The sequence below is a fragment of the Excalfactoria chinensis genome, unplaced genomic scaffold (assembly GCF_039878825.1).
Source record: "Excalfactoria chinensis isolate bCotChi1 unplaced genomic scaffold, bCotChi1.hap2 Scaffold_411, whole genome shotgun sequence".
Classification (NCBI taxonomy): domain Eukaryota; kingdom Metazoa; phylum Chordata; class Aves; order Galliformes; family Phasianidae; genus Excalfactoria; species Excalfactoria chinensis.
Window position 1 is genome coordinate 546 of NW_027315699.1, and position 27,939 is coordinate 28,484.

Consider the following 27,939-nt stretch of genomic DNA (forward strand, 5'->3'; position numbering starts at 1 on the left):
CCATAACGGCCATATCCCCCCCCCAATGATGCCCATATCCCCCCATATCCCCCATAACGATGCCCATATCCCCCCATATCCCGCCATATCCCCCCATATCCCCCCATGATGTCCATATCCCCCCCCATGATGTCCATATATCCCCCCATAACGATGCCCATATCCCCCCATATCCCCCCATGATGTCCATATACCCCCCCATAACGGCCATATCCCCCCCATAACGATGCCCATATCCCCCCATAACGGCCATATCCCCCCCATGATGTCCATATATCCCCCCATATCCCCCCATATCCCCCCATATCCCCCCATGATGTCCATATATCCCCCCATAACGGCCATATTCCCCCATAACGATGCCCATACCCCCCCCATAACAGCCCATATCCCCCCCCCTAGGAGGGCCAGCAGCTGCTGTCGGAGCGCCCGTCGCTGGCGGTGGCGGTGGGGGCAGCAGCTGGCGGCGGTTCGTCAGCGCTGGTCGGAGCTGGAGAGCGCGGCGCAGGCCAGGGCGGAGCGGCTGCGGGCGGCGGGGGCGGCTCAGAGGCTGCAGCGCGGATACATGGACCTGGAGAGGAGGTTGGGGCGGCTGGAGGAGCAGCTCCGAGCTGGGGGGGAAGGGGCCGCACTCGGGGCGCAGCTACGGAGGCTGCAGGTGGGTCCGAGAGTGGGATTAGGGGGGGGGGTGGGATTAGGGGGGTTTGGGGCGGGATTAGGGGGCATTGGGGTGGGATTATGGGGCTTTGGGGTGGGATTAGGGGGCACTGGGGTGGGATTAGGGGATGGTTGGGGTGAGATTATGGGATGGGGTGGGATTATGGGATGGTTGGGGTGAGATTATGGGTTGGGGTGGGATTATGGGATGGTTGGGGTGAGATTATGGGTTGGGGTGGGATTATGGGTTGGGGTGGGATTATGGGGCATTGGGGTGGGATTATGGGTTGGGGTGGGGATTATGGGATGGTAGGAATGGAATTAAGGGTTGGTTAGAGAGGGGTTAAGTGTTGGGATTCAGCATTGGGTGGGATTGGATTAAGAGCTGGTTGGGATGAGATTAAGGGCTGGTTCCAATGGGATTAAAGGCTGATTCCAATGGGATTAAAGGCTGATTCCAATGGGATTAAAGGCAGATTCTAATGGGATTAAAGTCTGATTCCAATGGGATTAAAGGCTGATTCCAATGGATTAAAGGCTGATTCCAATGGGATTAAAGGCGGGTTCCAATGGAATTAAAGGCAGATTCCAGTGGGATTAGGGACCGCCGCCATAATCCCCCCCTGCCCTTAGAGCATGGAGTCGCAGGTGGAGCAGTGGTCGCAGGAGGTGGGGGAGCTGAGCGCGGCCGCGGCGGCGTTGCCCCCCGGAGCCCCCGGGCTGGAGGAGGTTGGGGAGCGTCAGAACGCGGTGGGGACCAGAATCGTCCGCCTGATCGAACCCCTGAAGGAGCGACGCCGCGTCCTGTTGGCCGCCAAGGAGCTGCAGCAGATGGGACACGAGCTGGAGGATGAGCTGGTGGGTGGGGGGGGATTGGGGGCAGGATTGGGATTGGGGTGGGATTGGGGTGGATTGGGGCAGGAATGGGGCAGGATTGGGGCAGGAATGGGGTGGGATTGGGGTGGGATTGGGGATGGATTGGGGAGGGATTGGGGTGGGATTGGAGATGAATTGGGGCAGGAATGGGGTGGGATTGGGGAGGGATTAGGGTTGGCTTGGGGGCAGGATTGGGTTGGGATTGGGGAGGGATTGGGGTGGGATTGGGGCAGGAATGGGGCGGGATTGGGGCGGGATTGGGGAGGGATTGGGGTTGGATTGGGGGCGGGATTGGGGCAGGAATGGGGTGGGATTGAGGAGGGATTGAGGAGGGATTGGGGAGGGATTACGGGTGGGATTAAGGTGGGATTGGGGTGGGATTGGAGAGGGATTGGGGTGGGATTGGGGAGGGGATTGAGGAGGGATTGGGGCAGGAATGGGGAGGGATTGGGGCGGGAATGGGGTGGGATTGGGGAGGAATTGGGGAGGGATTGGGGCAGGAATGGGGCGGGATTGGGGAGGGATTAGGGTTGTCTTGGGGGCAGGATTAGGGTGGATTGGGGAGGGATTGGGGTGGGATTGGAGATGAATTGGGGCAGGATTGGGGTGGGATTGGGGCGGAATAGGGTGGGATTAGGGAGGAATTGGGGTGGGATTGGGGCAGGATTGGGGTGGGATTGGGGTGGGATTGGGGGCAGGGATTGGGGAGGGATTGGGGAGGGATTGAGGAGGGATTGGGGCAGGAATGGGGCGGGATTGGGGAGGGATTGGGGATGGATTGGGGCAGGATTGGGGCAGGAATGGGGCAGGAATGGGGTGGTATTAGGGAGGGATTGAGGAGGGATTGGAGATGGATTAGGGAGGGATTGGGGTTGGATTGGGGGCAGGAATGGGGCAGGAATGGGGAGGGATTGGGGCGGGATTGGGGAAGGATTGGGGAAGGAATGGGGCAGGAATGGGGCGAGATTGGGGAGTTATTGAGGAGGGATTGGGGAGGGATTACGGGTGGGATTAAGGAGGGATTGGGGTGGGATTGGGGTGGAATTGGGGCTGGTTTAAGAGCGGGATTGGGATGCAGGTGGGGCATGAGGTGGTGGATGAGGTGGTGAGTTGGGGATTGGGATTAGGGTGAGATTAAGGCGACATCGGGGGGGATTGGGATTGAAGTGGGGTTGGGGTCTGGTTGAGGTGGGGACGGATGTGGGGCTGGGGTTGGGGCTGCGGTTCAGGACGGGGGTCGGGTCGCAGCCCCCCCCCCCACAGGAGCCCCCACATCCCCACAGCTGTGGGTCCAGGAGCGGCTGCCCCTCGCGTCGCAGCAGGACGTGGGCAGCGACCTGCAGAGCGTGCAGCTGCAGCTCAAGAAGAACCAGGTGGGGTTGGGGGGGGATTGGGATTGGGATTGGGATTGGGATTGGGATTGGGATTGGGGTGGGATGGGGTGGGATTGGGGGGGGTGGGATTGGGGTGGGTTGGGGTCTGGGTTAGGGTTGGAATTGGGGCTGGGATTAGGGTTGGGATTAGGGTTGGGATTGGAGTCAGGTTTATGATTGGGATCAGGGTTAGGGCTGAATGGGGTTCTGAATGGGATTGGGGTTGGGATTAGGGCTGGGGTTACGAATGGGATTAAGAATGGGATTGGGGGATTGTGGTTGGGTTAGGGCTGGAGTTCTGAATGGGGTTCTGAATGTGGTTCTGAATGGGATTGGGGCTGGGTTTATGAATGTGGTTCTGAATGTGGTTCTGAATGGGACTGGGGCTGGGTTTATGGGATTGGGGCTGGGTTTATGAATGTGGTTCTGAATGGGATTGGGACTGGGTTTATGGGATTGGGGCTGGGTTTATGAATGGGGTTCTGAATGTGGTTCTGAATGTGGTTCTGGATGGGACTGGGGTTGGGTTTATGGGATTGGGGCTGGGTTTATGACTGTGGTTCTGACTGTGGTTCTGAATGGGATTGGGGCTGGAGTTCTGAATGTGGTTCTGAATGTGGTTCTGACTGTGGTTCTGAATGGGATCGGGGCCGGGTTTGTGTCTCCATCCCACAGAACCTCCGCCGGGAGCTGCAGACCCGGCGCTGCCGCGTGACCGAGCTGCTGGAACGTTCCGCCGCTGCCGCCGCCGTTCGCTGCCCCGAAGCCGAGGGGGTCCGGGAGCTGCGGGAACGGCTGGGGGGGGCCTGGGGGGCTCTGCAGGAACGGAGCGAGAGGAGACAGAACCAGCTGGACGCCGCCTTCAGGCTGCAGCAATACTGCTGCGATGTCAGCGAGGTGGAGGCCTGGCTGGGGGAGCAGGAGCTGCTGCTGATGGGGGACGAGAAGGGAAAGGTGGGAGCAGGGGGGAGATGGGGGGAGTGGGGTGGGATTGGGGTCAGGATTAGGTGGGAGTGGGGGGGGATTAGGGTTGGGCTGGGGGAGCAGGAGTTGATGCTGATGGAGGAGGAGGAGAAGGGAAAGGTGGGAGCAGGGTGGGGATTGGGGTTGGTGTAAGATGACCCCATAACCCCATAACAACCCCATAACCCCATAACAACCCCATAACAACCCCATAATCCCATAACAACCCCATGACCCCGTAACAACCCCATAACCCCATAACAACCCCATAACAACCCCATAACCCCATAACAACCCCATGACCCCATAACAACCCCATAACCCCATAACAACCCCATAACAACCCCATAACCCCATAACAACCCCATAACCCCATGTCCCCCCCCAGGACGAGCAGAGCACCCTGCAGCTGCTGCAGAAGCTGCTTCGCACGGCGCAGGCGGTGGAGAATTACGCCGACAGCATCGCGCAGCTCTCGCGGCAGTGCCGGGCCCTGCTGGAAATGGGGCACCCCCAAAGGTCAGAGCTCAGCCCCAAAACCCCATTGCTGTGTCCCCATTGACCCCATTGACCCCAGTGTCCTTAGTGTCCCCCAACATCCCCATTGACCCCATTGTCCCCATTGACCCCAATGTCCCCATTGACCCCAACATCCCCATTGACCCCAATGCCCCCATCGCCCCTAACATCCCCATTGACCCCATTGTCCCCATTGATCCCAATGTCTCCATTGACCCCATTGTCCCCATTGACCCCAATGTCCCCATTGACCCCAGTGTCCTTAGTGTCCCCCAACATCCCCATTGACCCCAACGTCCCCATTGATCCCAGTGTCCTTAGTGTCCCCCAACATCCCCATTGACCCCATTGTCCCCATTGACCCCAATGTCCCCATTGACCCCAACATCCCCATCGCCCCCAACGTCCCCATTGACCCCATTGTCCCCATTGATCCCAACGTCCCCATTGACCCCATTGTCCCCATTGACCCCATTGTCCCCATTGATCCCAACGTCCCCATTGACCCCATTGTCCCCATCGCCCCTAACATCCCCATTGACCCCAATGTCCCCATTGACCCCAATGTCCCCATTGACCCCAATGTCCCCATTGACCCCACTGATCCCAGCGATTCCTTACCCCCCCCCCAGCGAGGAGCTGAGCCGGCGTCAGTCTCGCGTGGACCGTCTGTATGTGGGGCTGAAGGAGCTGCTGGAGGAGCGCAAAGCGGCGCTGGAGCAGCAATGGTGGCTGCAGCAGCTGGGCAGGGAGGTGGGGGAACTGGAGCACTGGATCGCTGAGAAGGAGGTGGTGGCCGGATCCCCAGAGCTGGGGCAGGACTACGAGCACGTCACGGTGAGGGGGGGGGGCAGAGGGGTCCTGGGGGGAGGGGGCAAGGGTTGGATGGATGGAGGTGTGGGGTTGGATGGAGGTGTGGGGTTGGATGGAGGTGCTGGGGTTGGATGGAGGTGTGGGGTTGGATGGAGGTGTGGGGTTGGATGGAGGTGTTGGGGTCGGATGGAGGTGCTGGGGTCGGATGGAGGTGCTGGGGTCGGATGGAGGTGCTGGGGTTGGATGGAGGTGTTGGGGTTGGATGGAGGTGTTGGGGTCGGATGGAGGTGTGGGGTTGGATGGAGGTGTTGGGGTTGGATGGAGGTGTGGGGTTGGATGGGGGTGTTGGGGTTGGATGGAGGTGTTGGGGTTGGATGGAGGTGTGGGGTTGGATGGAGGTGCTGGGGTCGGATGGAGGTGTGGGGTCGGATGGAGGTGTTGGGGTTGGATGGAGGTGTTGGGGTTGGATGGAGGTGTGGGGTTGGATGGAGGTGTGGGGTCGGATGGAGGTGTTGGGGTTGGATGGAGGTGTGGGGTTGGATGGAGGTGCTGGGGTCGGATGGAGGTGTGGGGTCGGATGGAGGTGTTGGGGTTGGATGGAGGTGTTGGGGTTGGGTTAGGGTTAGGGTTAGGGTTAGAGTTAGGGGTTAAGCTCATTGCTGTCCCCTTTCAGGGCTCTCTACCCTACTCTATTTTTGGGTCCTAAAGGTGTTCCTTCCCCATTTTGGGGTCCTGGAGCTCTCCTTTCTCTATTTTGGGGTCCTGGAGTCGCTCCTTCTCTATTTTGGGGTCCTAGTGCTCTCCTTTATTTGGGGTCCTGGAGCTCCTCGCTCTCTACTTTGGGGTCCCAGAGTCTTTCCTTCTCCATTCTTTGTGTCCCGGATCCATTCCTTCTCCTTTCCGGGGCCCTGGGACCATCCTTGGTGCATCCATTGGGTCCGTACCCAACACCTTGACTCCACATTGGGGGTCCCGGGCTCATCATCCCTGTGCATCCCCCCCCCTCATCCCCATCTCCCCCCCATGTCCGTCCCCATCAGCTCCTGCAGGAGAAGTTCCTGGAGTTCGCCAGCGAGACGGGCAACGTGGGCCAGGAGCGGATCTCGGCCGTCAACCAGATGGTGGACGAGCTGATCGACTACGGCCACGCCGACGCCGCCACCATCGCCGAGTGGAAGGACGGCGTCAACGAGGCCTGGGCCGACCTGCTGGAGCTGATGGAGACGCGGGCTCAGCTCTTGGCCGCCTCCCACGAGCTGCACAAGTTCTTCATGGACTGTCGGGAGCTGCTGGGGCAGATCGAGGAGAAGCGGCGCCGGTTGCCGGAGCTGCTGAGCCGGGAGCCGCGGGCATCGGCCGCAGGGATGCAACGCGCATTGGGAGCCTTCGAGCGCGACGTGGAGGTGCTGGTGGGGCAGGTGAGGCAGCTGCAGGAGGGGGCGGCGCAGCTGAGGACCGTCTACGCCGGGGACAACGCCGAGGCCATCGCCAAGAGGGAGCAGGAGGTGATGAAGGCCTGGAAGGAGCTGCTGGCCGCCTGCGAGGAGGGACGGCTGCGCGTGGCCGACGCCGCCGAACGGGTTCGCTTCGTGGGAGCTGCCAAAGAGCTGCTGGCATGGATGGATGGGCTGCTGGGGCAGATGGCGGCCGGGGACAGGCCCAGGTAGGGGGTGGGATGGGGGGGGGTTGGGGGGTCGTCTGTGGGGGGGTGTGTGGTGGGGTTGGTTGTGGGGGTCTTTGTGTTGGGTTGCTTATGGGGATCGTCATGTTGGGTCAACCATGGGGGTCTTTGGGTTGGGTCAACTGTGGGGACTGTCATGTTGGGTCAACCATGGGGGTCTTCCTGTTAGGTTACTTATGGGGATTGTCATGTTGGGTCAACTGGGGGGGTCTTTAGGTTGGGTCAACCATGGGGATCATCATGTTGGGGATCATGTTGGGTCAACCATGGGGGTCTTCGTGTTGGGGATCATGTTGGGTCAACTGGGGGGGGTTTCATGTTGGGTTACTTATGGGGATTGTCACGTTGGGTCAACTGGGGGGGTCTTTAGGTTGGGTCAGCCATGGGGATCTTTGTGTTGGGGATCATGTTGGGTCAACCATGGGGGTCTTTGTGTTGGGTTACTTATGGGGATCGTCATGTTGGGTCAAATGGGGGGGTCTTTGGGCTGGGTCAACCATGGGGATCATCATGTTGGGGATCATGTTGGGTCAACCGTGGGGGTCTTTGGGTTGGGTCAGCCATGGTGGTGTTTGATTTGGGTCACCTATGGGGGTCTTCATGTTGGGTTACTCATGGGGATCATGTTGGGTCAACTGTGGGGGTCTTTGGGTTCGGTTACTTATGGGGATGGTCATGTTGGGTCCCGTGTCCTGCCCCATCCACGTCCCCAAGATCCCCCATCTGCATCCCCGAGTTCTCACCACCCCAAGACCCATCCCGAACTCGGCCATATCCCCACCCCACACCCCGAGGACCCCCACCCCACCCCCCACCCCCCACCCCACGCCGTGTCCCCCCCGCCCGCAGGGACGTGACGATGGTGGAGGTGCTGATGACGTCCCACCAGGGGCTGAAGAGCGAGATGGAGGCGCGGGGCCGCAGCGTGGCCGCCTGCCTGGAGCTGGGCCGCAGCCTGGGGCTGGGACAGGGCCCTGCAGCCGAGGAGGTGACGGTGGGGACATCAGGGGGGGACCCACAGACCCCATAACCCCATAGAGACCCACAGACCCCATAACCCCCACACTGCCCCATAGAGACCCACAGACCCCATAACCCCATAAGACCCACAGACCCCATAACCCCCCCACTGCCCCATAGAGACCCACAGACCCCATAACCCCATAGAGACCCACAGACCCCATAACCCCAAAGCCGCCCCATAACCACATAGAGACCCACAGACCCCATAACCCCAAAGCCGTCCCATAACCCCATAGATACCCACAGACTCCATAACCCCAAAGCCGCCCCATAACCCCATAAGACCCACAGACCCCATAACCCCATAGAGACCCACAGACCCCATAACCCCCCCCACTGCCCCCCACCCCCCAGGTGAAGGCGCTGGTGGAGCAGCTGCTGGCCAAGAAGCAGGAGGTGGCCGAGAAGTGGGAGAAGCATTGGGAATGGCTGCAGCAAAGTGAGTGTGTGTGGGGGGGGGGTGGGGGCTTCTGGGGGCGCTGCCTTTGGGGCTGTGTTTTCTTAGGGCTGGGGGCCGCTTTGGGGGCAGGATTAATGGGGCACAGCGCCCCCCCCAGCCTTCACCCCATTGGTTCACCCATGGATCCGCTGACCTGACCTGTCTGCCTGTCCGTGTCTGTCCACCCGTCTGTCTCTTTGCTGCCCATCCATCCTGGCTCCATCACTGACCCCGCTGACCCCGTCTCCCATCACTCAACCCATTGACTCCCCCACCTCTGTGTGTGTCCCTCCCTCCCTCCACCCACCCCATCACCCCACCACCCACCCCATTGCCCCATCCTTCCCTCCCTCCATCCCTCCATCACCCCACCACCCACCCCATTGACCCAAACCTCCATCACCCCACCACCCACCCCACTGACCCATTCCTCCCTCCCTCCATCGCCCCATCACCAAACCCATTGCCCCACCACCCACCCCATTGCCCCATCCCCCCCTCCATCCCCCACCCCATTGACCCAAACCTCCATCACCCCCCCAACCCCCCACACCCCATCCCTCCCCCCATCACCCCACCACCCACCCCACTGCCCCATCCCATTCCTCCCTCCCTCTATCACCCCATTGCCCCACCACCCACCCCATTGCCTTATCCCTCCCTCCCTCCATCACCCCATCACCCACCCCCTTGCCCCACCACCCACCCCACTGCCCCATACCTTCCTCTATCACCCCACCACCCACCCCATTGACCCATCCCTCCCTCCCTCCATCACCCCACTGACCCCCTATGCCCCCTCCTGCCCCATCCCTCCCTCCATCACCCACCCCATTGACCCAAACCTCCATCCCTCCCTCCATCACCCCACCACCCCCCCATTGCCCCACCTCCCCCCATCACCCACTCCTCTGCCCCATCCCTCCCTCCATCACCCCATTGCCCCATCCCTCCCTCCATCCCCCACCCCATTGCCCCATTTCTCCCTCCATCTCCCCACTACCCACCCCATTGCCCCATCCCTACCTCCCTCCATCCCTCCATCACCCCACCAACCCCCCACTGACCCATCCTTCCCTCCATCACCCCATCACCCCACCATCCACCCCACTGCCCCATCCCTCCCTCTATCACCCCCCCCCCCATCGCAGCTCTGGAGGTGCAGCAGTTCGCTCAGGACGCGGTGGTGGCGGACGCGTGGCTGACGGCGCAGGAGCCGCTGCTGCGCAGCCAGGAGTTGGGGGGCAGCGTGGACGAGGTGGAGCAGCTCATCCGCCGCCATGACGCCTTTCGACGCGCCGCCGCCGCCTGGGAGGAGAGATTCAGCTCCCTGCGCCGCCTCACCTCCGTATGGGACCCCTATATATGGGGGGGGGTCCCCATTGCCTCACCTCCGTATGGGACCCCAGTATAAGGGGGGGGGTCCCATTGCCTCACCTCTGTATGGGACCCCTATATAAGGGGGGGGTCCCCATTGCCTCACCTCCGTATGGGACCCCTATATATGGGGGGGGTCCTCATTGCCTCACCTCTGTATGGGACCCCTATATATGGGGGGGGTCCTCATTGCCTCACCTCCGTATGGGACCCCAGTATAAGGGGGGGGGTCCCATTGCCTCACCTCCGTATGGGACCCCTATATAAGGGGGGGGGTCCCATTGCCTCACCTCCGTATGGGACCCCTATATAAGGGGGGGGGTCCCCATTGCCTCACCTCCGTATGGGACCCCTATATGGGGGGGGTCCCCATTGCCTCACCTCCGTATGGGACCCCTATATAAAGGGGGGGGGGTCCCCATTGCCTCACCTCCATATGGGACCCCTATATATGGGGGGGGGTCCATATTGCCTCACCTCCGTATGGGACCCATAAGTGGGGGGGGGGGGAAAGGGGGTGGGGGGTCCCCATTGCTTCACCACCGTATGGGACCCCCACCCCACACTGACCCCCCCCCCACACTGACCCCCCCTTCCTTCCCCCCTCCCCAGCTGGAGAAGCTGAAGGCGGAGCAGAGCCAGCAGCCGCCCACCCCTCTGTTGGGCCGCAAGTTTCTGGGGGACCCCCCCCCTCCGACCCCCCCTCCCCCCCCCACGACCACCACCATCAACGCGGGGACGGCGCCGCGTCCCGGGGGGGACGAGACCCCCGAGCCCCCCCACCCCCGCGTGGGCTACGTCAGGCAGGAGCTGCACCCCGAGCGTCTCCAGCCCAGAGTGGATCGGCTGCGAGATGGGGAGGGGGACAAGGAGCGGGAGCGGGACCCCCCCGCGGCTCCAACCACCGCCACCGTCCCCCCCCCCGATTTGGGGGCACCAAAGGGGGACGGGGGGGGGGACGGGGGGGACACCAGGAGCGTGGAGAGGAGGAGGGACAGGAGGGACAGGAGGATGGAGAGGCAGGAGTCCAGCGAGCAGGAGGGGACACGGCACGGGTAGGGGGGGTGGGATCGGGGGGGGATTGGGATTGGGATTAGGATGGGGTTGGGATTGGGATTGGGGTGGGATTAGGATGGGGTTGGGGTTGGGGTGGGAATGGGATTGGGGTGGGATTAGAATGGGGTTGGGATCGGGGTGGGAATGGGATTGGGATTAAAGTGAGAATTGGGGTGGGATTGGGGTGGAATTGGGATGGGATTAGAATGGGGTTGGGGTTGGGATTGGAGTGGGATTAGGATGGGGTTGGGATTGGGGTGGGATTGGGATCAGGGTGGGAATGGGATTGGTGTGGAATTGGGGTGGGATTGGGGTTGGGGTGGGAATGGGACTGGGATTAAAGTGGGAATTGGGGTGGGAGTGGGACTGGGGTGGGATTGGGATTGGACTGGCATTAGAATGGGGTTGGGGTTGGGATTGGAGTGGGATTAGGATGGAGTTGGGATTGGGATGGAGTTGGAGTGGGGTTGGGGTGGAAATGGGATTGGGGTGGGATTAGAATGGGGTTGGGATCGGGGTGGGAATGGGATTAAAGTGAGAATTGGGGTGGGAATGGGATTGGGTTGGGATTGGGTTTGGGATCGGTGGGAATGGGATTGGGATTAAAGTGAGAATTGGGTTGGGTTTGGGATCAGGGTGGGAATGGGATTGGGATTAAAGTGGGAACTGGGGTGGGATTGGGATTGGGATGGGATGCAGTGTGATGTGGAGGTGTATTATGGGATGTGGAGGTGTATTATGGGATGTGGAGGTGTATTATGGGATGTAACAGAGGGTGCCCCCCCCTCTCCCCCCCCCCCCAGCAAAGCCACACTGGCCGACATCGTGGAGCAGCTCCAGGAGAAGGAATCCGGCGCCCCCACCCCAAATCCCGTGAGTGCCCCAGCCCCAGCCCCATCCCCACCTTCCCCTTCATGCCCCCCCCATAGCCCCCCCCCCCATAACTCCCACCCCGTAGCCTCCCCTCCCAATAGCCCCCCCATAACTCCCACCCCATAACTCCCACCCCATAGCCCCCCCCTCCCAATAGACCCCCCATAACTCCCACCCCATAGCCCCCCCCCCATAACTCCCACCCCATAGCCGCCCCCCAATAGACCCCCCCTCATAACTCCCACCCCATAGACCCCCCCTTCCCCTTTATAGCCCCCTTCCCCTTCATGCCCCCCTATAGACCCCCCCCATAACTCCCACCCCATAGACCCCCCCTTCCCCTTTATACCCCCCTTCCCCTTTATGCCCCCCCCCCCCCCAACCTTTAGGGCCACCTCAGGCCCCCCCCTCTCAACCCCCCCCCCCCCCCCCCCGCAGCCCCGGGACCGTGACCCCCCCGGCCGCCTCCCCTCCGAGCTCCTCCCTGAACGGACCCCCCGCCCCGACCGACCCCGCGCCCGCGACCGCCCCAAACCGCGTCGCCGCCCCCGGCCCAAAGAAGCGGCTCCGGGTGGGGGGGGGGAGGGCAGGAGGTCGCGATCGGCCCCAGCCCAGGGCGGAGCCCCCCCCCCAGCGCCGCCGCCGCCCCCCCCCACCCACACGGTGCAGCACGAGGGGACCCTGCTCCGCAAACACGAGCTGGACGGACCCAACAAGAAGGCGTCCAACAGGTGGGGGGGCGTGAGGGGGGATGGGGGGGTTATGGGGTAGGATGGGGTGGGTTATGGGGCGGGATGGAGGGGGTTATGGGGTAAGATGGGGGGGTTATGGGGTGGGTTATGGGGCGGGTTATGGGGCGGGATGGGGGGGTTATGGGGCGGGATGGGGGGGGTTATGGGGAGGGATGGGGGGGGTTATGGGGTGGGATGGGGGGGTTATAGGGCGAGATGGGGGGGTTATGGGGTAGGATGGGGGGGTTATGGGGTCCCATGTCCCCTCACCATGTCCTTATCCCCCCCCCCCCCAGGTCGTGGCTGAACCTGTACTGCGTGCTGAGCCGGGGGGAGCTGGCGTTCTATAGGGACGCAAAGGGTCCGTCTGGGGGGGGGACGCACAATGGGGAGCCCCCCCTCAGCCTCCATATGGCAGCCAGCGAGGTGGCCAGCGACTACAAGAAGAAGAAGAACGTCTTTAAACTGAGGTTGGTTGGGGGGGGGGGCAACAAGGGGAGGGGGCTTATGGGATGGGGGGGTCTATTGGGATGGGGAGGGCAATGGGGTGGGAGTTATGGGGGGGGTCTATTGGGAGGAGGGGTCTATGGGGGGGTCTGCAGTGTGGAGGGGTTCATTGGGGGGACTCGGAGGAGGTTTATGGGGTGGGGGGGCACTGGGGGGTGTAATAAAAGGGGGATGATGGGGGGGGGTCCATTGGAATGAGGGTCTGTGGGGATTCATGGGGGGTTTTTAGGGGGTCTGTGGGTCCATGGGGGTCAATGGGGTGGGGGGGTCTCCATTTGGGGGGGGGATCCATGTGGGGTCTTTAGTGGGGGGGGGCGCTGACCCCACTGTTCTGTAGGACGGCGGACGGCAGCGAGTTCCTCCTGCAGGCGAAGGACGAGGTGTGTGTTGGGGGGGGGGGGGGTCATTTTGGTTTATTTTGGGTGTTTTTTGGGGTCATTTTGGGGTGTTTTGGCTGGTTTTGGTTTCTTTTGGGGTGTCTCTCCCGGTTCCAGCCGCAGTCTCAGTGCTCCGTGTCCGGCAGTTCCTATTTCTTTCCCTTTGTTCCATTTTCATCCCTTTTTCCCTTTCTCCCTTTTATTTCTCGTTGTTTCCTCCCATTTCCCCCCCCATCCTCCTCCGTTTCTCCTTCGATTTCTTTCTGCCTTTTTACCTCTCCCCGTTTTTCCCCTTTTTCCCCCCGTTTTCCTTCCTGTCCCGTTTTTCCCATTTCCTTCCCCTTGTTCCATTTTCATCCCTTTTTCCCTTTCTCCCTTTTATTTCTCGTTGATTCCTCCCATTTTCCGCCCCATCTTCCTCCGTTTCTCCTTCGATTTCGTTCTGCCTTTTTACCTCTCCCCGTTATTCCCCTTTTCCCCCCCGTTTTCCTTCCTGTCCCGTTCCCGTTTTTCCCACGTTGCCGTTTTTCTCTCCGCTCCCCCCGCCCGTTTCCTCCTCCCGCCCGTTCCCGCACGCAGCCGGTGTTTAATTAACGCCGTTAACCCATTGACCTCTCCAGGAGGAGCTCCGCTCGTGGCTCCGCGCTATTTCCGCTTCCGTCCAGGAACACGCCGAGATCGCTCGCTCGGCCGCCCCGCCCACCGCCACCACCTCCTCCACCGACGAAGGGGCGGAGCGGCGCACGTCGCGCAGGAAGTGACGTCACACCGCCCATTGCGTCACCTCCGTGACGTCACACCGCCCATTGCGTCACCTCAGTGACGTCACATCTTTCGGGGCGGGGGGGGGTCACGCCTTTCTTCCCCCCCCCCCCCCCCCCACTTTGCTCCCCTGCCCCCCATTATGGGGGTCTTCCTCCCCCCCTTCACAAAGCCATATTGGGGGGGGGGGGGTTATTTATTGATTTATTGATTTCTCTATTTATTTCTGATTCATTTTTGGGGGGAAATTGTAAAGATTTGGACGGCAAAGGAACCAAAAAGTGTAAGATAGGAATCTCTATTATATATAAATATATATAGGAGCCCACAGATGGAATAAATGGGACCACGACAGCCCCAACCCCACAGCTGGATCCGGGCTCTTATTTGGGGAGGGGGGGGGGGGGATATGGGGGGTCCTATGGGGTGTTATGGGGTCCTATGGGGTGTTATGGGGTGTTATGGGGTATTATGGGGGTCTTATGGGGTGTTATGAGGTATTATGAGGTCCTATGGGGTGTTATGGGGTCCTATGGGGTATTATGAGGTCCTATGGGGTATTATGAGGTCCTATGAGGTGCTACGGGGTGTTATGGGGTCCTATGGGGGGTGTTATGGGGTCCTATGGGGTATTATGGGGTCCTATGGGGTATTATGGGTCCTATGGGGTGTTATGGGGTCCTATGGGGGGTATTATAGGGTCCTATGGGGTGTTATGAGGTCCTATGAGGTGTTATGGGGTATTATGGGGTCTTATGGGGGTATTATGGGGTCTCATGGGGTCCTATGGGGTGTTACGGGGTATTATGGGGTCATATGGGGGGTATTATGGAGTCCTATGAGGTATTATGGGGTCCTATGGGTCTTATGGGGGTATTATGGGGTCTTATGGGGTATTATGGGGTCCTATGGGGTATTATGGGGTCCTATGGGGTGTTATGGGGTCCTGTGGGGGGTATTATGGGGTCCTATGGGGTATTATGGGGTCTTATGGGGTATTATGGGGTCCTATGGGGTGTTATGGGGTCCTATGGGGGTTGTTATGGGGTCCGTTATGGGCTCCGCCTCTCTCGTCGCCCTCACCGAATCCACGTGCTCCCTTCGCGCCTCTCCTCCATCGCTGTCCAATCAGCGCGCAGAGCGGGAGGTTCGCACGGGCCAATCGCCTTCCACTCATAGGCGGGACTTCTGGCACGGAGCGACCAATCAGAACCAGCGACAAACGAAAGCGGAAATGCTCCTCCTGATGCCGGAAGCCGGAAGCGCTGCGGCCGCAGCGGCGGCCATGGAGGCGGCCATGACGGGGGGGGCGGAGGTGGTAGAGCTGAACGTGGGCGGCAGAAGGTGCGTGAGGGCACCGAGCCCCCCCGGAACCCTCCTATGGGGCCGTTATGGGGCCGCTATGGGGCCGCTGACCCCGCTTCTCCCACAGGTTCAGCACCTCCCGGCAGACCCTCACCTGGGTGCCCGATTCCTTCTTCTCCAGGTGGGCCGGGGGGGGGTCTGAGGGGTTTCAATGGGGGGATGGGGTCGTTATGTGGGGCTGGGGGGGGGGGTCTGGGGGCTGCTATGTGGGGCTGGAAAGGGGGCTGTGATGTGGGGCTGGGGTCGTTATGTGGGGCTGGGGGGGGGTCTGAGGGGTTTCAATGGGGGGATGGGGGCTGTTATGTGGGGCTGGGGGGGTCTGAGGGGTTTTAATGGGGGTCTGGGGTCGTTATGTGGGGCTGGGGGGGGGGGTATGAGGGGTTTCAATGGGGGCTGGAAAGGGGGCTGTTATGTGGGGCTGGGGTCGTTATGTGGGGCTGGAAGGGGGGCTGTGGGAGGGCTGGAGGGTCATATTGGGGGTCTCTGTGGGTCTATGTGGGTCTCTGTGGGTCTCTGTGGGTCCGGAGTCTCCCCTGAGGCTGGGGGGGGGTCGTGGGGGGAGCACTGACCCCTATTTCCCTCCCCCTCAGTCTGTTGAGCGGCCGCATTTCCACCCTGAGAGATGAGACGGGAGCGGTGAGACCCCCACATTGACCCCCCCCTAAATCCCACCCCATAGATCTGACCCCCCCCTAAATCCCACCCCATAGATCTGACCCCCCCCCAAATCCCACCCCATAGATCTGACCCCCCCTAAATCCCACCCCATAGATCTTCATCGACTGCGACCCCCCCCCTAAATCCCACCCCATAGATCTGACCCCTCCCCTAAATCCCACCCCATAGATCTTCATTGACCGCGACCCCACCATCTTCGCCCCCATCCTCAATTTCCTGCGCACGAAGGAGCTGGATCCAGGCGCCGTCAGCCCGTCGCTGCTGCTGCACGAGGCGCAGTTCTACGGCATCACCCCCTTAGGTGACACCCGGGGGGACACGGGTTAAAGTGGGGGGGGGACGGGGGGCACCTCCACGTTGACACGCCGCCCCCTCCCCACATTCTTGCCCCCCAAGTTCGTCGCCTGCAGCTGCGCGAGGAGTTGGAGCGCTCGTCCTGCGGCAGCGTCTTGTTCAGCGGTTACCCTGCCGCCTCCAGGTAGGGGGCACTAAACCCCCCCCCCCCCAATTTGGAGGGGATGAAGTGGGGGGCGACGTCATTGGGGCAGCTGTCCCCCCCCCCCACATTATGACTTGTCTCCTTGTCTGACAACGTGGAGCTGACGGCCAAGGTGGCGCCGCTGTTGGGGATGATGTCACCCCCCTCCTCATCCCCCTCCTCACCCCCCCCTCCTCACCCCCCCCTCCTCATCTCCCCCTCCTCATCCCCCTCCTGGTCTCCCCCTCCTCGCCCCCCCCTCTTCATCTCCCCCTCCTCATCCCCCTCCTCATTCCCCTCCTCATCTCCCCCTCCTCGCCCCCCCCTCCTGGTCACCCCCTCCTCACCCCCCTCTCCTCATCCCCCTCCTCATCTCCCCCTCCTCACCCCCCCTCCTCACCCCCCCTCCTCATCCCCCTCCTCATCCCCCTCCTCATCCCCCTCTTCATCTCCCCCTCCTCACCCCCCCCCTCTTCCTCTCCCCCTCCTCGCCCCCCCCTCCTCACCCCCCCCTCATCTCCCCCTCCTCATCCCCCTCCTCACCCCCCCCTCCTCGCCTCCCCCACCCCACAATACACGTGTACAGAGCCCCCTCCCCACTCTTTCCTCCCCCCCGCAGCGCTCCCAGCCAAACGCCGCATCCGTCACAGCGTCGCGTCTCCTCGGACGACGCCGTCGGAGCGCGCCGCCATCCGCCGCAGCCGCACGATGCCGCCCAACGTGGGCCAGGCCGGGCTGCCGGAGCCGCGAGTGGCCGCTGGGGGGCAGCACGTACCGGGTCGGGGCGCGGCCCAACCCGCGGGGACGGCGCGAGCTCCCCCCGCAGGCGGCGACGCCGGGATGGTGCGAATCGTCTGCGGGCACCAGCACTGGATCGCGGTGGGATACGCGCATTTCCTGGTCTGCTACCGGTGAGGGAATGAAGGGACCCGCAGCTCAACCCAGAGCGGCCCCTTCATGGCGTGGGGTCACAGGGACACCCACTGCTGAACCCTAACCCTAAACCCTAAATCCTAAACCCTAACCCTAACCCTAACCTTAAACCCTAACCTTAAGCCCTAACCTTAAGCCCTAACCTTAAGCCCTAACCCTAAGCCCTAACCTAAGCCCTCACCCTAAGCCCTCACCCTAAGCCCTCACCCTAAGCCCTCACCCTAAGCCCTCACCCTAAGCCTCACCCTAAGCCCTCACCCTAAGCCCTCACCCTAAGCCCTCACCCTAACCCTACCCTAAGCCCTAACCCTAAACCCTAACCCTAAACCCTAAGCCCTAACCCATAGCATCCCCTTGATGCCATGGGATCACATGGGGCACACAGGGACCCCACATCTGACCCCATAGTGCTCAGCCGGCTCCATCCCCCTGCGGTGTGTGGGGCCGCCAACCACCATCCCAGGCTGCCCAGAGCCACATCCAGCCTGGCCCCGAATGGCCGCAGCCCCACTTAAATGCAGCCCCACTTTAATGCAGCCCCGCTTTAATGCAGCCCCACTTTAATGCAGCCCCGCTTTAATGCAGCCCCACTTTAATGCAGCCCCGCTTTAATGCAGCCCCGCTTTAATGCAGCCCCACTCTAATGCAGCCCCACTTTAATGCAGCCCCGCTTTAATGCAGCCCCCCTTTAATGCAGCCCCACTTAATGCAGCCCCCCTTTAATGCAGCCCCGCTTTAATGCAGCCCCCCTTTAATGCAGCCCCCCTTTAATGCAGCCCCCCTTTAATGCAGCCCCACTTAATGCAGCCCCCCTTTAATGCAGCCCCGCTTTAATGCAGCCCCGCTTTAATGCAGCCCCGCTTTAATGCAGCCCCGCTTTAATGCAGCCCCGCTTTAATGCAGCCCCGCTTTAATGCAGCCCCACTTTAATGCAGCCCACTTTAATGCAGCCCCCTCTTCACGTTGTCCCCCCCCAGGCTGAAGGAGCAGTCGGGGTGGCAACAAACCTTCTGCAGCCCCCGCCTGGACTGGCTGATCGAACGCGTGGCGCTCAACGCCAAAGTGCTGGGCGGCCCCTTGGGTGACCACGACAAGATGGTGGCGGCCGCGTCCTGCAGCGAGATCATCCTGTGGGCGCTGCGAGCCGACGGCAACGGCACCGAGATCGGTGGGTGGGTGGGGGGGGGTCTCCTTTTGGGGTCTCCAATGACCTTTTGGGGTCTCCAATGATCTTTGGGGTCTCCAATGATCTTTGGGGTCTCCAATGACTTTTGGGGTCTCCAATGATCTTTTGGGGTCTCCAATGACCTTTTGGGGTCTCCAATGACCTTTAGGGGTCTCCAGTGATCTTTGGGGACTTCAATGATCTTTGGTGTCTCCAATGACCTTTTGGGGTCTCCAATGACCCTTTGGGGTCTCCAATGATCTTTGGGGTCTCCAATGATCTTTGGGGTCTCTAATGATCTTTGGGGTCTCCAATGATCTTTAGGGTCTCCAATGATCTTTGGGGTTTCCAATGACCTTTTGGGGTCTCCAATGATCTTTGGGGTCTCCAATGATCTTTGGGGTCTCCAATGATCTTTTGGGGTCTCCAATGACCTTTAGGGGTCTCCAATGATCTTTTGGGGTCTCCAATGTTCTCTTGGGGTCTCCAATGACCTTTTGGGGTCTCCAATGACCTTTTGGGGTCTCCAATGATCTTTGGGGTTTCCAATGACCTTTTGGGGTCTCCAATGATCTTTGGGGTCTCCAATGATCTTTGGGGTCTCCAATGATCTTTGGGGTCTCCAATGACCTTTAGGGGTCTCCAATGATCTTTTGGGGTCCCCAATGACCTTTTGGGGTCTGATAAGGCCGCCGCATCCTCCAGGCGTCTTCCACTTGGGCGTCCCATTGGAGGCGCTCTTCTTTGTGGGCAACCAACTGATCGCCACCAGCCACACCGGCAAGATCGGCGTCTGGAACGCCGTCACCAAACACTGGCAGGTGGGAGAGGCGGCCCCGGGGGCGGCGGGGGGAGGCAATGGGGAGACCCTCACCCACTTTGGTCCCATTGTAGGTCCAGGACGTGGTTCCCATCAACAGCTACGACGCTGCCGGCACCTTCCTGCTGCTCGGCTGCAACAACGGCTCCATCTACTACGTGGGTGAGACCTGCGGGCTCTGCCGGTGGGATCTGGGGGTCTCCAATGGGCTCCGGGGGTCTTCTGGGGTCTCCAATGGGCTCTGGGGTCAGTTGGGGGTCTCTGAAGGGCTCTGGGGGTCCATCTATGGCTTTTGGGGTCTCCAAAGGGAGCTGTGGGACACGGGATGTGTGTGGTGCATTGTCACCCGCTGAGCCCCCCGCCCACCCGTCCTTGTTGTCCCCAGGGCCCCCCGGGGGTGACCCACGCTGACAATCCCCCCTCGCCCCCCCCCCCCCCCCCCAGATGTGCAGAAGTTCCCGCTGCGCATGAAGGACAACGACCTGCTGGTGACCGAGCTCTACCGCGACCCCTTCGAGGACGCCGTCACCGCGCTCAGCGTCTACCTCACCCCCAAGAGCAGTAAGGGGCCCCTCCATTGGGGCATGGGCTCCTCCATTGGGACATGGGCTCCTCCATTGGGACATGGGCTCCTCCATTGGGGCATGGGCTCCTCCATTGGGGCATGGGCTCCTCCATTGGGGCATGGGCTCCTCCATTGGGGCATGGGCTCCTCCATTGGGGCATGGGCACCTCCATTGGGGCATGGGCACCTCCATTGGGGCATGGGCTCCTCCATTGGGGCATGGGCACCTCCATTGGGGCATGGGCACCTCCATTGGGGCATGGGCTCCTCCATTGGGGCATGGGCCCCTCCATTGGGACATGGGCTCCTCCATTGGGACATGGGCCCCTCCATTGGGACATGGGCTCCTCCATTGGGACATGGGCTCCTCCATTGGGACATGGGCTCCTCCATTGGGACATGGGCTCCTCCATTGGGACATGGGCCCCTCCATTGGGAAATGGGCTCCTCCATTGGGACATGGGCTCCTCCATTGGGGCATGGGCTCCTCCATTGGGGCATGGGCTCCTCCATTGGGACATGGGCTCCTCCATTGGGACATGGGCTCCTCCATTCAGGGGGTCCCGTGTTGCCATGGTGACTTTTGGGGCTAAAAAAGGAGCTTTTGATCTTTTGGGATCTCAATGACCTTTAGGGTTCTCCAATGACCTTTAGGGTTCTCCAATGATTTTTTGGGTTCTCCAGTGACCTTTAGGGTTCTCCAGTGACCTTTAGGGTTCTCCAATGACCTTTAGGGTTCTCCAATGACTTTTAGGGTTCTCCTATGACCTTCTGGGTTCTCCAATGACCTTTAGGGTTCTCCAATGACTTTTAGGGTTCTCCAATGACCTTTAGGGTTCTCCAATGACTTTTAGGGTTCTCCAATGACTTTTAGGGTTCTCCAATGACTTTAGGGTTCTCCTATGACCTTCTGGGTTCTCCAATGACTTTTAGGGTTCTCCAATGACCTTTTGGGGTCTGTGCTGTCCCTCCAGGTGACAGCGGCAACTGGATCGAGATCGCCTACGGCACCAGTTCGGGGGTCGTGCGTGTGATTGTGCAGCACCCCGAGACGGTGGGCTCGGGCCCGCAGCTCTTCCAGACCTTCACGGTGCACCGCAGCCCCGTCACCAAGATCATGCTGTCGGAGAAGCACCTCATCTCCGGTGGGTGACCTGGGGATGTGGGAGGGGGGTCTGCAAAGGCCTTTGGTGGGGTTCATAGGTGGTCTTTGGGGTCCCTCAGTGGCCTGTGGGGATCTCCAAAAGGATTTGGGGGTCTATCATTGGTCTGTAGGGTCCATCATTGGGCTTTGGTGGTCCCCAAAAGGGTCTCCAATGACCTTTTGGGGTCTCCAATGACCTTTTGGGGTCTCCAATGACTTTTTGGGGTCTCCAATGACTTTTGGGGTCTCCAATGACTTTTTGGGGTCTCCAATGACTTTTGGGGTCTCCAATGGTCTTTGGGGTCTCCAATGACCTTTTGGGGTCTCCAATGATCCTTTGGGGTCTCCAATGACCTTTTGGGGTCTCCAATGATCCTTTGGGGTCTCCAATGGCCTTTGGGGTCTCCAATGACTTTTTGGGGTCTCCAATGACCTTTGGGGTCCTCCCCCTCTGCCCCCCTCAGTGTGTGCCGACAACAACCACGTCCGGACGTGGACGGTGACTCGGTTCCGCGGGATGATCTCCACTCAACCCGGCTCCACCCCGTTGGCGTCATTCAAGGTCTTGGCCTTGGAGGACGTTGACGGTCACGCCGGCTGCGCCGCCGGCACCGACATCGGTATGGGGACGGCACCGGGATGGGGAGGGGGGGGGTCACGCCAAGGGGGGGGGGGATGTGAGGTGTGGGGTGTGGGGTGGGCTCTGAGCGCCCCACGGTGCCAACAGGCCCTTCGGGGAGCGCGACGACCAGCAGGTCTTCATCCAGAAGGTGGTTCCCGACTCCTGCCAGGTCTACGTCCGGCTTTCGTCCACCGGCAAGAGGTGAGTGGGGGGGGCTGGGGACCCCCGGAGGGTTTTGGGGTCCTTCAATGGGGTTTTGGCGTCTCTAGGTGTGTTTTTAGGGTTCCCCGGTGGGATCTGAGGTTCTACCAATGGGATTTAGGGATACCCAATTGGATTTTGGGGATCTACCTTTGGGATTTGGGGTTCCCCGTTGGGATAGGGTTCTATCATTGGGATTTGGGGTTTCTTGATAGGATTTAGAGTCCTACCATTGGGATTTGGGGTTCCTCATTGGGATAGGGTTCTACCACTGGGACTTGGGGTTCCCCGTTGGGATTTGGGGTTCCCCATGGGGATTTGGGGTTCCTTGATAGGATTTAGGGTTCTACCATTGGGATTTGGGGTTCCCCATTGAGATTTGGGATTCTACCATTGGGACTTGGGGTTCCCCGTTGGGATTTGGGGCTCCCTGTTGGGATAGGGTTCTACCATTGGGATTTGGGGTTCTACCATTGGGACTTGGGGCTCCCCATTGGGATTCAGAGTCCCCTGTTGTGCTTTGGGGTCCCCCGTGCTTTATAGGGTCTGCGAGGTGCGGGCGGTGGACGGTTCGGCCATCACCGCCTTCACGGTCCACGAGTGCGAGGGATCGCGGCGCGTTGGGTCGCGGCCGTGCCGGCGCCTGCTGACCGGACACGCCAACGGCAGCCTGCAGCTCTGGGACCTCAGCACCGCCATGGAGATGGGGGGCAGACCCCAAGGTACCACCACCCCATAACAGCTGCCCCACCGGCCCCGTTAATGTGGCCCCGTAGCATTGGTCCCATAGTGGTGGCCCATGTCCCCACATTGACGTCCCCATATTGACGTCCCCCTATTGATGTCCCCCCTATTGACGTCCCCATCTTGACGTCCCCCTATTGATGTCCCCCTATTGGTGTCCCCCTATTGGTGTCCCCCTATTGGTGTCCCCCTATTGGTGTCCCCCTATTGGTGTCCCCCTATTGATGTCCCCCATATTGATGTCCCCCATATTGATGTCCCCCATATTGATGTCCCCCATATTGATGTCCCCATATGGATGTCCCCATATGGATGTCCCCATATGGATGTCCCCATATGGATGTCCCCATATGGATGTCCCCATATGGATGTCCCCATATGGATGTTCCCCTATTGACGTTCCCCTATTGACGTTCCCCTATTGACGTCCCCCTATTGACGTCCCCCTATTGACGCCCCCCCTATTGACGCCCCCCTATTGACGCCCCCCTATTGACGCCCCCCTATTGACGCCCCCCTATTGACGCCCCCCTATTGACGTCCCCCCATTGACGTCCCCCCATTGACGTCCCCCCATTGACGTCCCCCTATTGACGTCCCCCCATTGACGTCCCCTATTGACGTCCCCCCATTGACGTCCCCCCATTGACGTCCCCCTATTGACGTCCCCCCATTGACGTCCCCCTATTGACGTCCCCCTATTGACGTCCCGATATTGGTGTCCCCACATTGACGTCCCCCCTATTGACGTCCCCCCTATTGACGTCCCCCCTATTGACGTCCCCCATATTGACGTCCCCCTATTGACGTCCCCCTATTGGTGTCCCCATATTGACGTCCCCTCTCTGTCCCCCCTCTCCCCCCAGAGCCGGGGGTCCCCGACCCCCCAGGAGCTGCTGCAGCAATTGGAGCACTGTGATCTGCTTGGCCCCGCAGCCCCCCCACCGCCCCCCCCCAGGTACTGACCCCAATTTTATGCCCCCTACCCCCAAATTCGGACTTTCTGTTTCCCCCCCCCCAACTTTGGGTTATTTTCCCTTCACTTTTGGGTTATTTTCCCTTCATTTTGGGATTATTTTCCCTTCATTTTTGGGTTATTTTCCCTTCATTTTTGGGTTATTTTCCCTTCACTTTTGGGTTATTTTCCCTTCATTTTTGGGTTATTTTCCCTTCACTTTTGGGGCTATTTTCCATCCCCCCCCCTCCAATTTTGGCCCCATAAAACCCAATTTGGAGCCCCCCTCCCACTTTAATTCTCCCCTCCCTTAACCCATCCCCATTCTAACACCCCCCCCCCCCCAATTCTCTCTCCACAGCCCCGATGCTGCTGCCCCCCCCCACGAGAAACATCCCCATGTCTGTGGGGGGGGGTCACCTCCATCCCCTCCCAGCCCCCCCTTCGCCGCCCTTTCCCCCTCCCCCCCCCAGCCCCCCCCCCATCGCTGAGCTCTGCCAGGATCTCGCCCGCTCCCACCCCCCATCGCAGCGGGGGGGGCACAGGGGGCCAAGCGTTGCCCCCCCCCCGGCCGAGGGGGTCCCTTTGACCCCATTGTTGTCCCCCAGGTCACGGCTGAGCGAGACCTCGTTCTGAGGGGGGGGGGTCACTGGGGTGGGGGGAGGCTGTGCCTTGTTTTGGGGGGGGGGGTCCCTGTGCCTTTTGGGGGGGGGCTCTGAGGGGATCTTGGTGCCTTTTTGTTGGGGGTGGGGGGTCTTTGAGACCCTTTTTGGGGTGGGGGGTCCCTGTGCCTTTTGGGGGGGGCTCGGCCGGGTCCCTTACGCCCCTCCCACCCCTCCCTGTGTGTATGTTTGGAAGGTGGGGGGGTCCCCCCTTTTTCCCCCCTCGGGGTCCCACTGAGGTTTATGGGACGTGGGTGGGGGGGGGGCTCAGGAAATGGGGGGGGAGCTTTGGGGTCTCCCCCCAGTTTTGGGGTGGGTTCTGGGGGGTCCCGTCCCCTTTTTGTACCTTATTGGGGTTGTGGGTTTTTTCTTGCCCCCCCCCCGGGGGGGTCACAATGAATTGCACTGAACCGGCCCACCGCAGCAACGTGTCTTTCTTGGGGGGTCCCCTGTGGGTTCCTATGGGTCTCTATGGGGTCCTGTGGGTCTCTATGGGGTTCCTATGGGTTTTTATGGGGTCCTTTGTGTCCCTATGGGGTCCCGTGGGTCTCTATGGGGTCCCGTGTGTCTTTATGGGGTCCCGTGGGTCTTTATGGGGTCCCGTGGGTCTCTATGGGTTCTGTGTGTCTCTATGGGGTCCCGTGGGTCTCTATGGGGTCCCGTGGGTCTCTATGGGGTCCCGTGGGTCTCTATGGGGTCCCGTAGGTCTCTATGGGGTCCCGTGGGTCTCTATGGGGTCCCGTGGGTCTCTATGGGTTCCTATGGGTCTCTATGGGTTCCTATGGGTCTCTATGGGGTCCCGTGTGTCTCTATGGGGTCCCGTGTGTCTCTATGGGGTCCCGTGTGTCTCTATGGGGTCCCGTGTGTCTCTATGGGGTCCCGTGGGTCTCTATGGGGTCCTGTGGGACTTTATGGGGTCCCGTGTGTCTCTATGTGGTCCCGTGTGTGTCTCTGGGGTCCCGTGTGTGTCTCTGGGGTCCCGTGTGTGTCTATGGGGTCCCGTGTGTGTCTCTGTGGTGCGTGATCCCCTCTTTGCTCCCAATGGGGGATTTGGGGGGGGGTCCCAGGCGGCGCCTCCCGCAGCGGCGCGCGCTTTCCGGGTGACGTCACCCCGGGCGGGGTCCCTCGGCGGGGCCTCGATGGGGCGGGGACGGCGGGGAGGGGGGGGCTGCGGGGGGGTCCCGTTATCGTCCTATGGCCCCATAGAAAGTCCTACAGCCCCATAGAAAGTCCTACAGCCCCATAGAAAGTCCTACAGCCCCATAGAGCGTCCTACGGCCCCATGGGACCCTCATCCCACCGCCCCCCATCCCGAATGTCCCCCCTTCCCCCCCCTCCCCCCATCCCAAACTCCCCCCCCCCCGTGTCCCCATCTCCCCCCTCTGTCCCCCCGCCCCCCCCCGTTCCCACGCTCTCCCTCCCCCCCCCCTCCCCCCTCCTCCGTCCCCCCGCCCCAAACCCCTCCCCCCTATGGGGGGGTCTCCCCCCCCCCGCTCCCATCCCCGTCCATGGCCCCTCTCCCGCTGCTGCTCTTCGCGGTTCTCTCCGCCGCCTCCTCGCCCCCCCCGGATCCCCCCCCACCCCCGGGACCCCCCCCCCCCGCCCCCCCCGGCACCCCCCCCGTACCCCCCCCGCCTCCGCGTGCACTTCGGTGCCGCGCGCGTTGCGGGGCGGGGGGGGGGGGGGGGTTGCGGGGCGGGGGGGGGGGAAGGGAACGAAGGGGGGACCCAGGGGGGGGGGGCGGGGGGGTGCGGGGGGGCAGGAACCGAACAGCAGTGTTGGAGAGAGGGGGGAGCGCGGGGGGGGGCGTCAGACTGCGTGAGTGGGGGGGGGGGGGAGTGGGGGGGGGTGGGGGGGGATGGGGGCAACGGGTGGGAATGGGGGGGGGGATGGGGGGGGAATGGGGGGGGATGGGGGGAACTGGGGGTGAAAGGAGATGATGGGGGGGTTAATGGGGTGGGGGGGTTAATGGGGGTAATGGGGGGTTAATGGGGTTTGGGGGGTTAATGGGGTTTGGGGGTTTAATGGGGGTAATGGGGGGTTAATGGGGTTTGGGGGGTTAATGGGGTTTGGGGTTAATGGGGTTTGTGGGTGTTAATGGGGTTTGGGGGTTAATGGGGTTTGGGGGTTTAATGGGGTTTAGGGGTTAATGGGGTTTGGGGTTAATGGGGGTAATGGGGGTTAATGGGGTTTGGGGGTTTAATGGGGTTTGGGGTTAATGGGGTTTGGGGGTTAATGGGTTTGTGGGGGTTAATGGGGTTTGGGGGGTTAATGGGGTTTGGGGGGTTAATGGGGTTTGGGGGTTAATGGGGTTTGTGGGGGTTAATGGGGTTTGGGGTTAATGGGGTAATGGGGGTTTAATGGGTTTGGGTTAATGGGTTTGAGGTTAATGGGGTTTGTGGGGGGTTAATGGGGTTTGGGGTTAATGGGGTTAATGGTGGTGGTTGTGGGGTGGGGGGGGCTGGGGTGGCGATGGCGCAATGTAAAGTAATGGGGGGGGGGGGTGGGCGTCCAAGGGTTTAGGGGATAAATGGAGGGTGTGACATTGGGGTTAATGGGGTGGGGGGGATCATGGGGGGGGTCCAGGGTCGGGATGACGATGTGGGGTCGGGGGGGCTCCATGGGGGCAGCCCGGGCTGCACCTGCGTTGGGCCCCGTTTTAAGGGGGGGGGGGGGGGGGGGGGCGGGTCCGGATGTGGGGGGGGGCGTTCCCTGCTGTGCACCATGAGCTCATCGCCCCACCCGAGTGGGGGGGGGGGGAGGGAGATGGATGGGGGGGGGCACAGCGGGAAGCTCGTCAATGTGGGGCCCGGATGGGGGGCTGCAATGCCCCCCCCCCCCATATCTCCCCCCCCACCTCAGGTCTGTGCCCGCTGCTCTGCCGCAATGGGGGGGTTTGTGGCCGCCCCGATTCCTGCCTTTGTCCCCCCGGATTCACCGGTAAGTTCTGTCAGCTCCGCGCCCCCCCCCGGCGCCACCGCCCCCCCCCCGGGACCCCCAACCTGTGGGGGCTGCAGCCCCTCCGTCGCTCCGTCTACACGCTGCCCATCGCCAACCACCAGCAGGAGCAACACGGTGAGCAGCAGCACGGCACACTGCCCACCCCATTATCGACCCCATTAATGACCCCACTGCCCACCCCATTATCGACCCCATTAATGACCCCATTAATGACCCCATTAATGACCCCATTAATGACCCCATTAATGACCCCATTGCCAACCCCATTATTGACCCCATTGCTGACCCCATTAATGACCCCATTAATGACACCCACTGTTGACCCCATTAATGACCCCATTGCCAACCCCATTGCCGACTCAACTGCTGACCCCACTATCAGACCCCATTGCCGACCACCCATTATCGACCCCATTGCTGACCCCATTGCCAACCCCATTATTGACCCCATTGTCTGACCCCATTGCCGACCCCAATGCCAACCCCACTGCCGACCCCATTATCAACCCCACTGCCGACCCCATTATTGACCCCATTGTCTGACCCCATTGCTGACCCCACTGTCAGACCCCATTATTGACCCCAGTGCCAAATCCATTGCCAACCCCACTGCAGACCA

The 27,939-nt window shown here is 61.3% G+C and overlaps 2 protein-coding genes across 2 annotated transcripts; both read left to right on the plus strand.

The window, feature by feature from the left end:
* Positions 1-402: 402 nt before the first annotated feature.
* On the plus strand, positions 403-14,387 carry LOC140265057 (spectrin beta chain, non-erythrocytic 4-like; the record flags this gene model as incomplete). Its single annotated transcript, XM_072360930.1, is given in 17 exon segments — positions 403-450; positions 452-658; positions 1,291-1,515; positions 2,817-2,906; positions 3,582-3,860; positions 4,258-4,388; positions 5,021-5,225; positions 6,242-6,864; positions 7,732-7,870; positions 8,260-8,344; positions 9,496-9,692; positions 10,334-10,776; positions 11,581-11,650; positions 12,089-12,381; positions 12,678-12,851; positions 13,226-13,268; positions 13,886-14,387. Coding segments are annotated over 17 exon segments (3,393 nt in total), but the record flags the coding sequence as incomplete, so codon positions are not given.
* A 679-nt stretch (positions 14,388-15,066) lies between these two features.
* LOC140265058 (SH3KBP1-binding protein 1-like) lies at positions 15,067-27,429 on the plus strand. The gene is made up of 16 exons (XM_072360932.1): positions 15,067-15,371; positions 15,460-15,513; positions 15,983-16,028; positions 16,239-16,371; positions 16,467-16,533; positions 17,154-17,459; positions 18,459-18,649; positions 19,352-19,467; positions 19,541-19,628; positions 19,911-20,027; positions 21,006-21,176; positions 21,640-21,795; positions 21,902-21,998; positions 22,542-22,720; positions 23,609-23,700; positions 27,222-27,429. Exons 1-15 carry the CDS (start codon positions 15,070-15,072, stop codon positions 23,659-23,661), a joined length of 2,076 nt encoding a protein of 691 aa, XP_072217033.1. The 5' UTR covers positions 15,067-15,069; the 3' UTR covers positions 23,662-23,700; positions 27,222-27,429.
* The last annotated feature ends 510 nt before the right edge of the window (positions 27,430-27,939 follow it).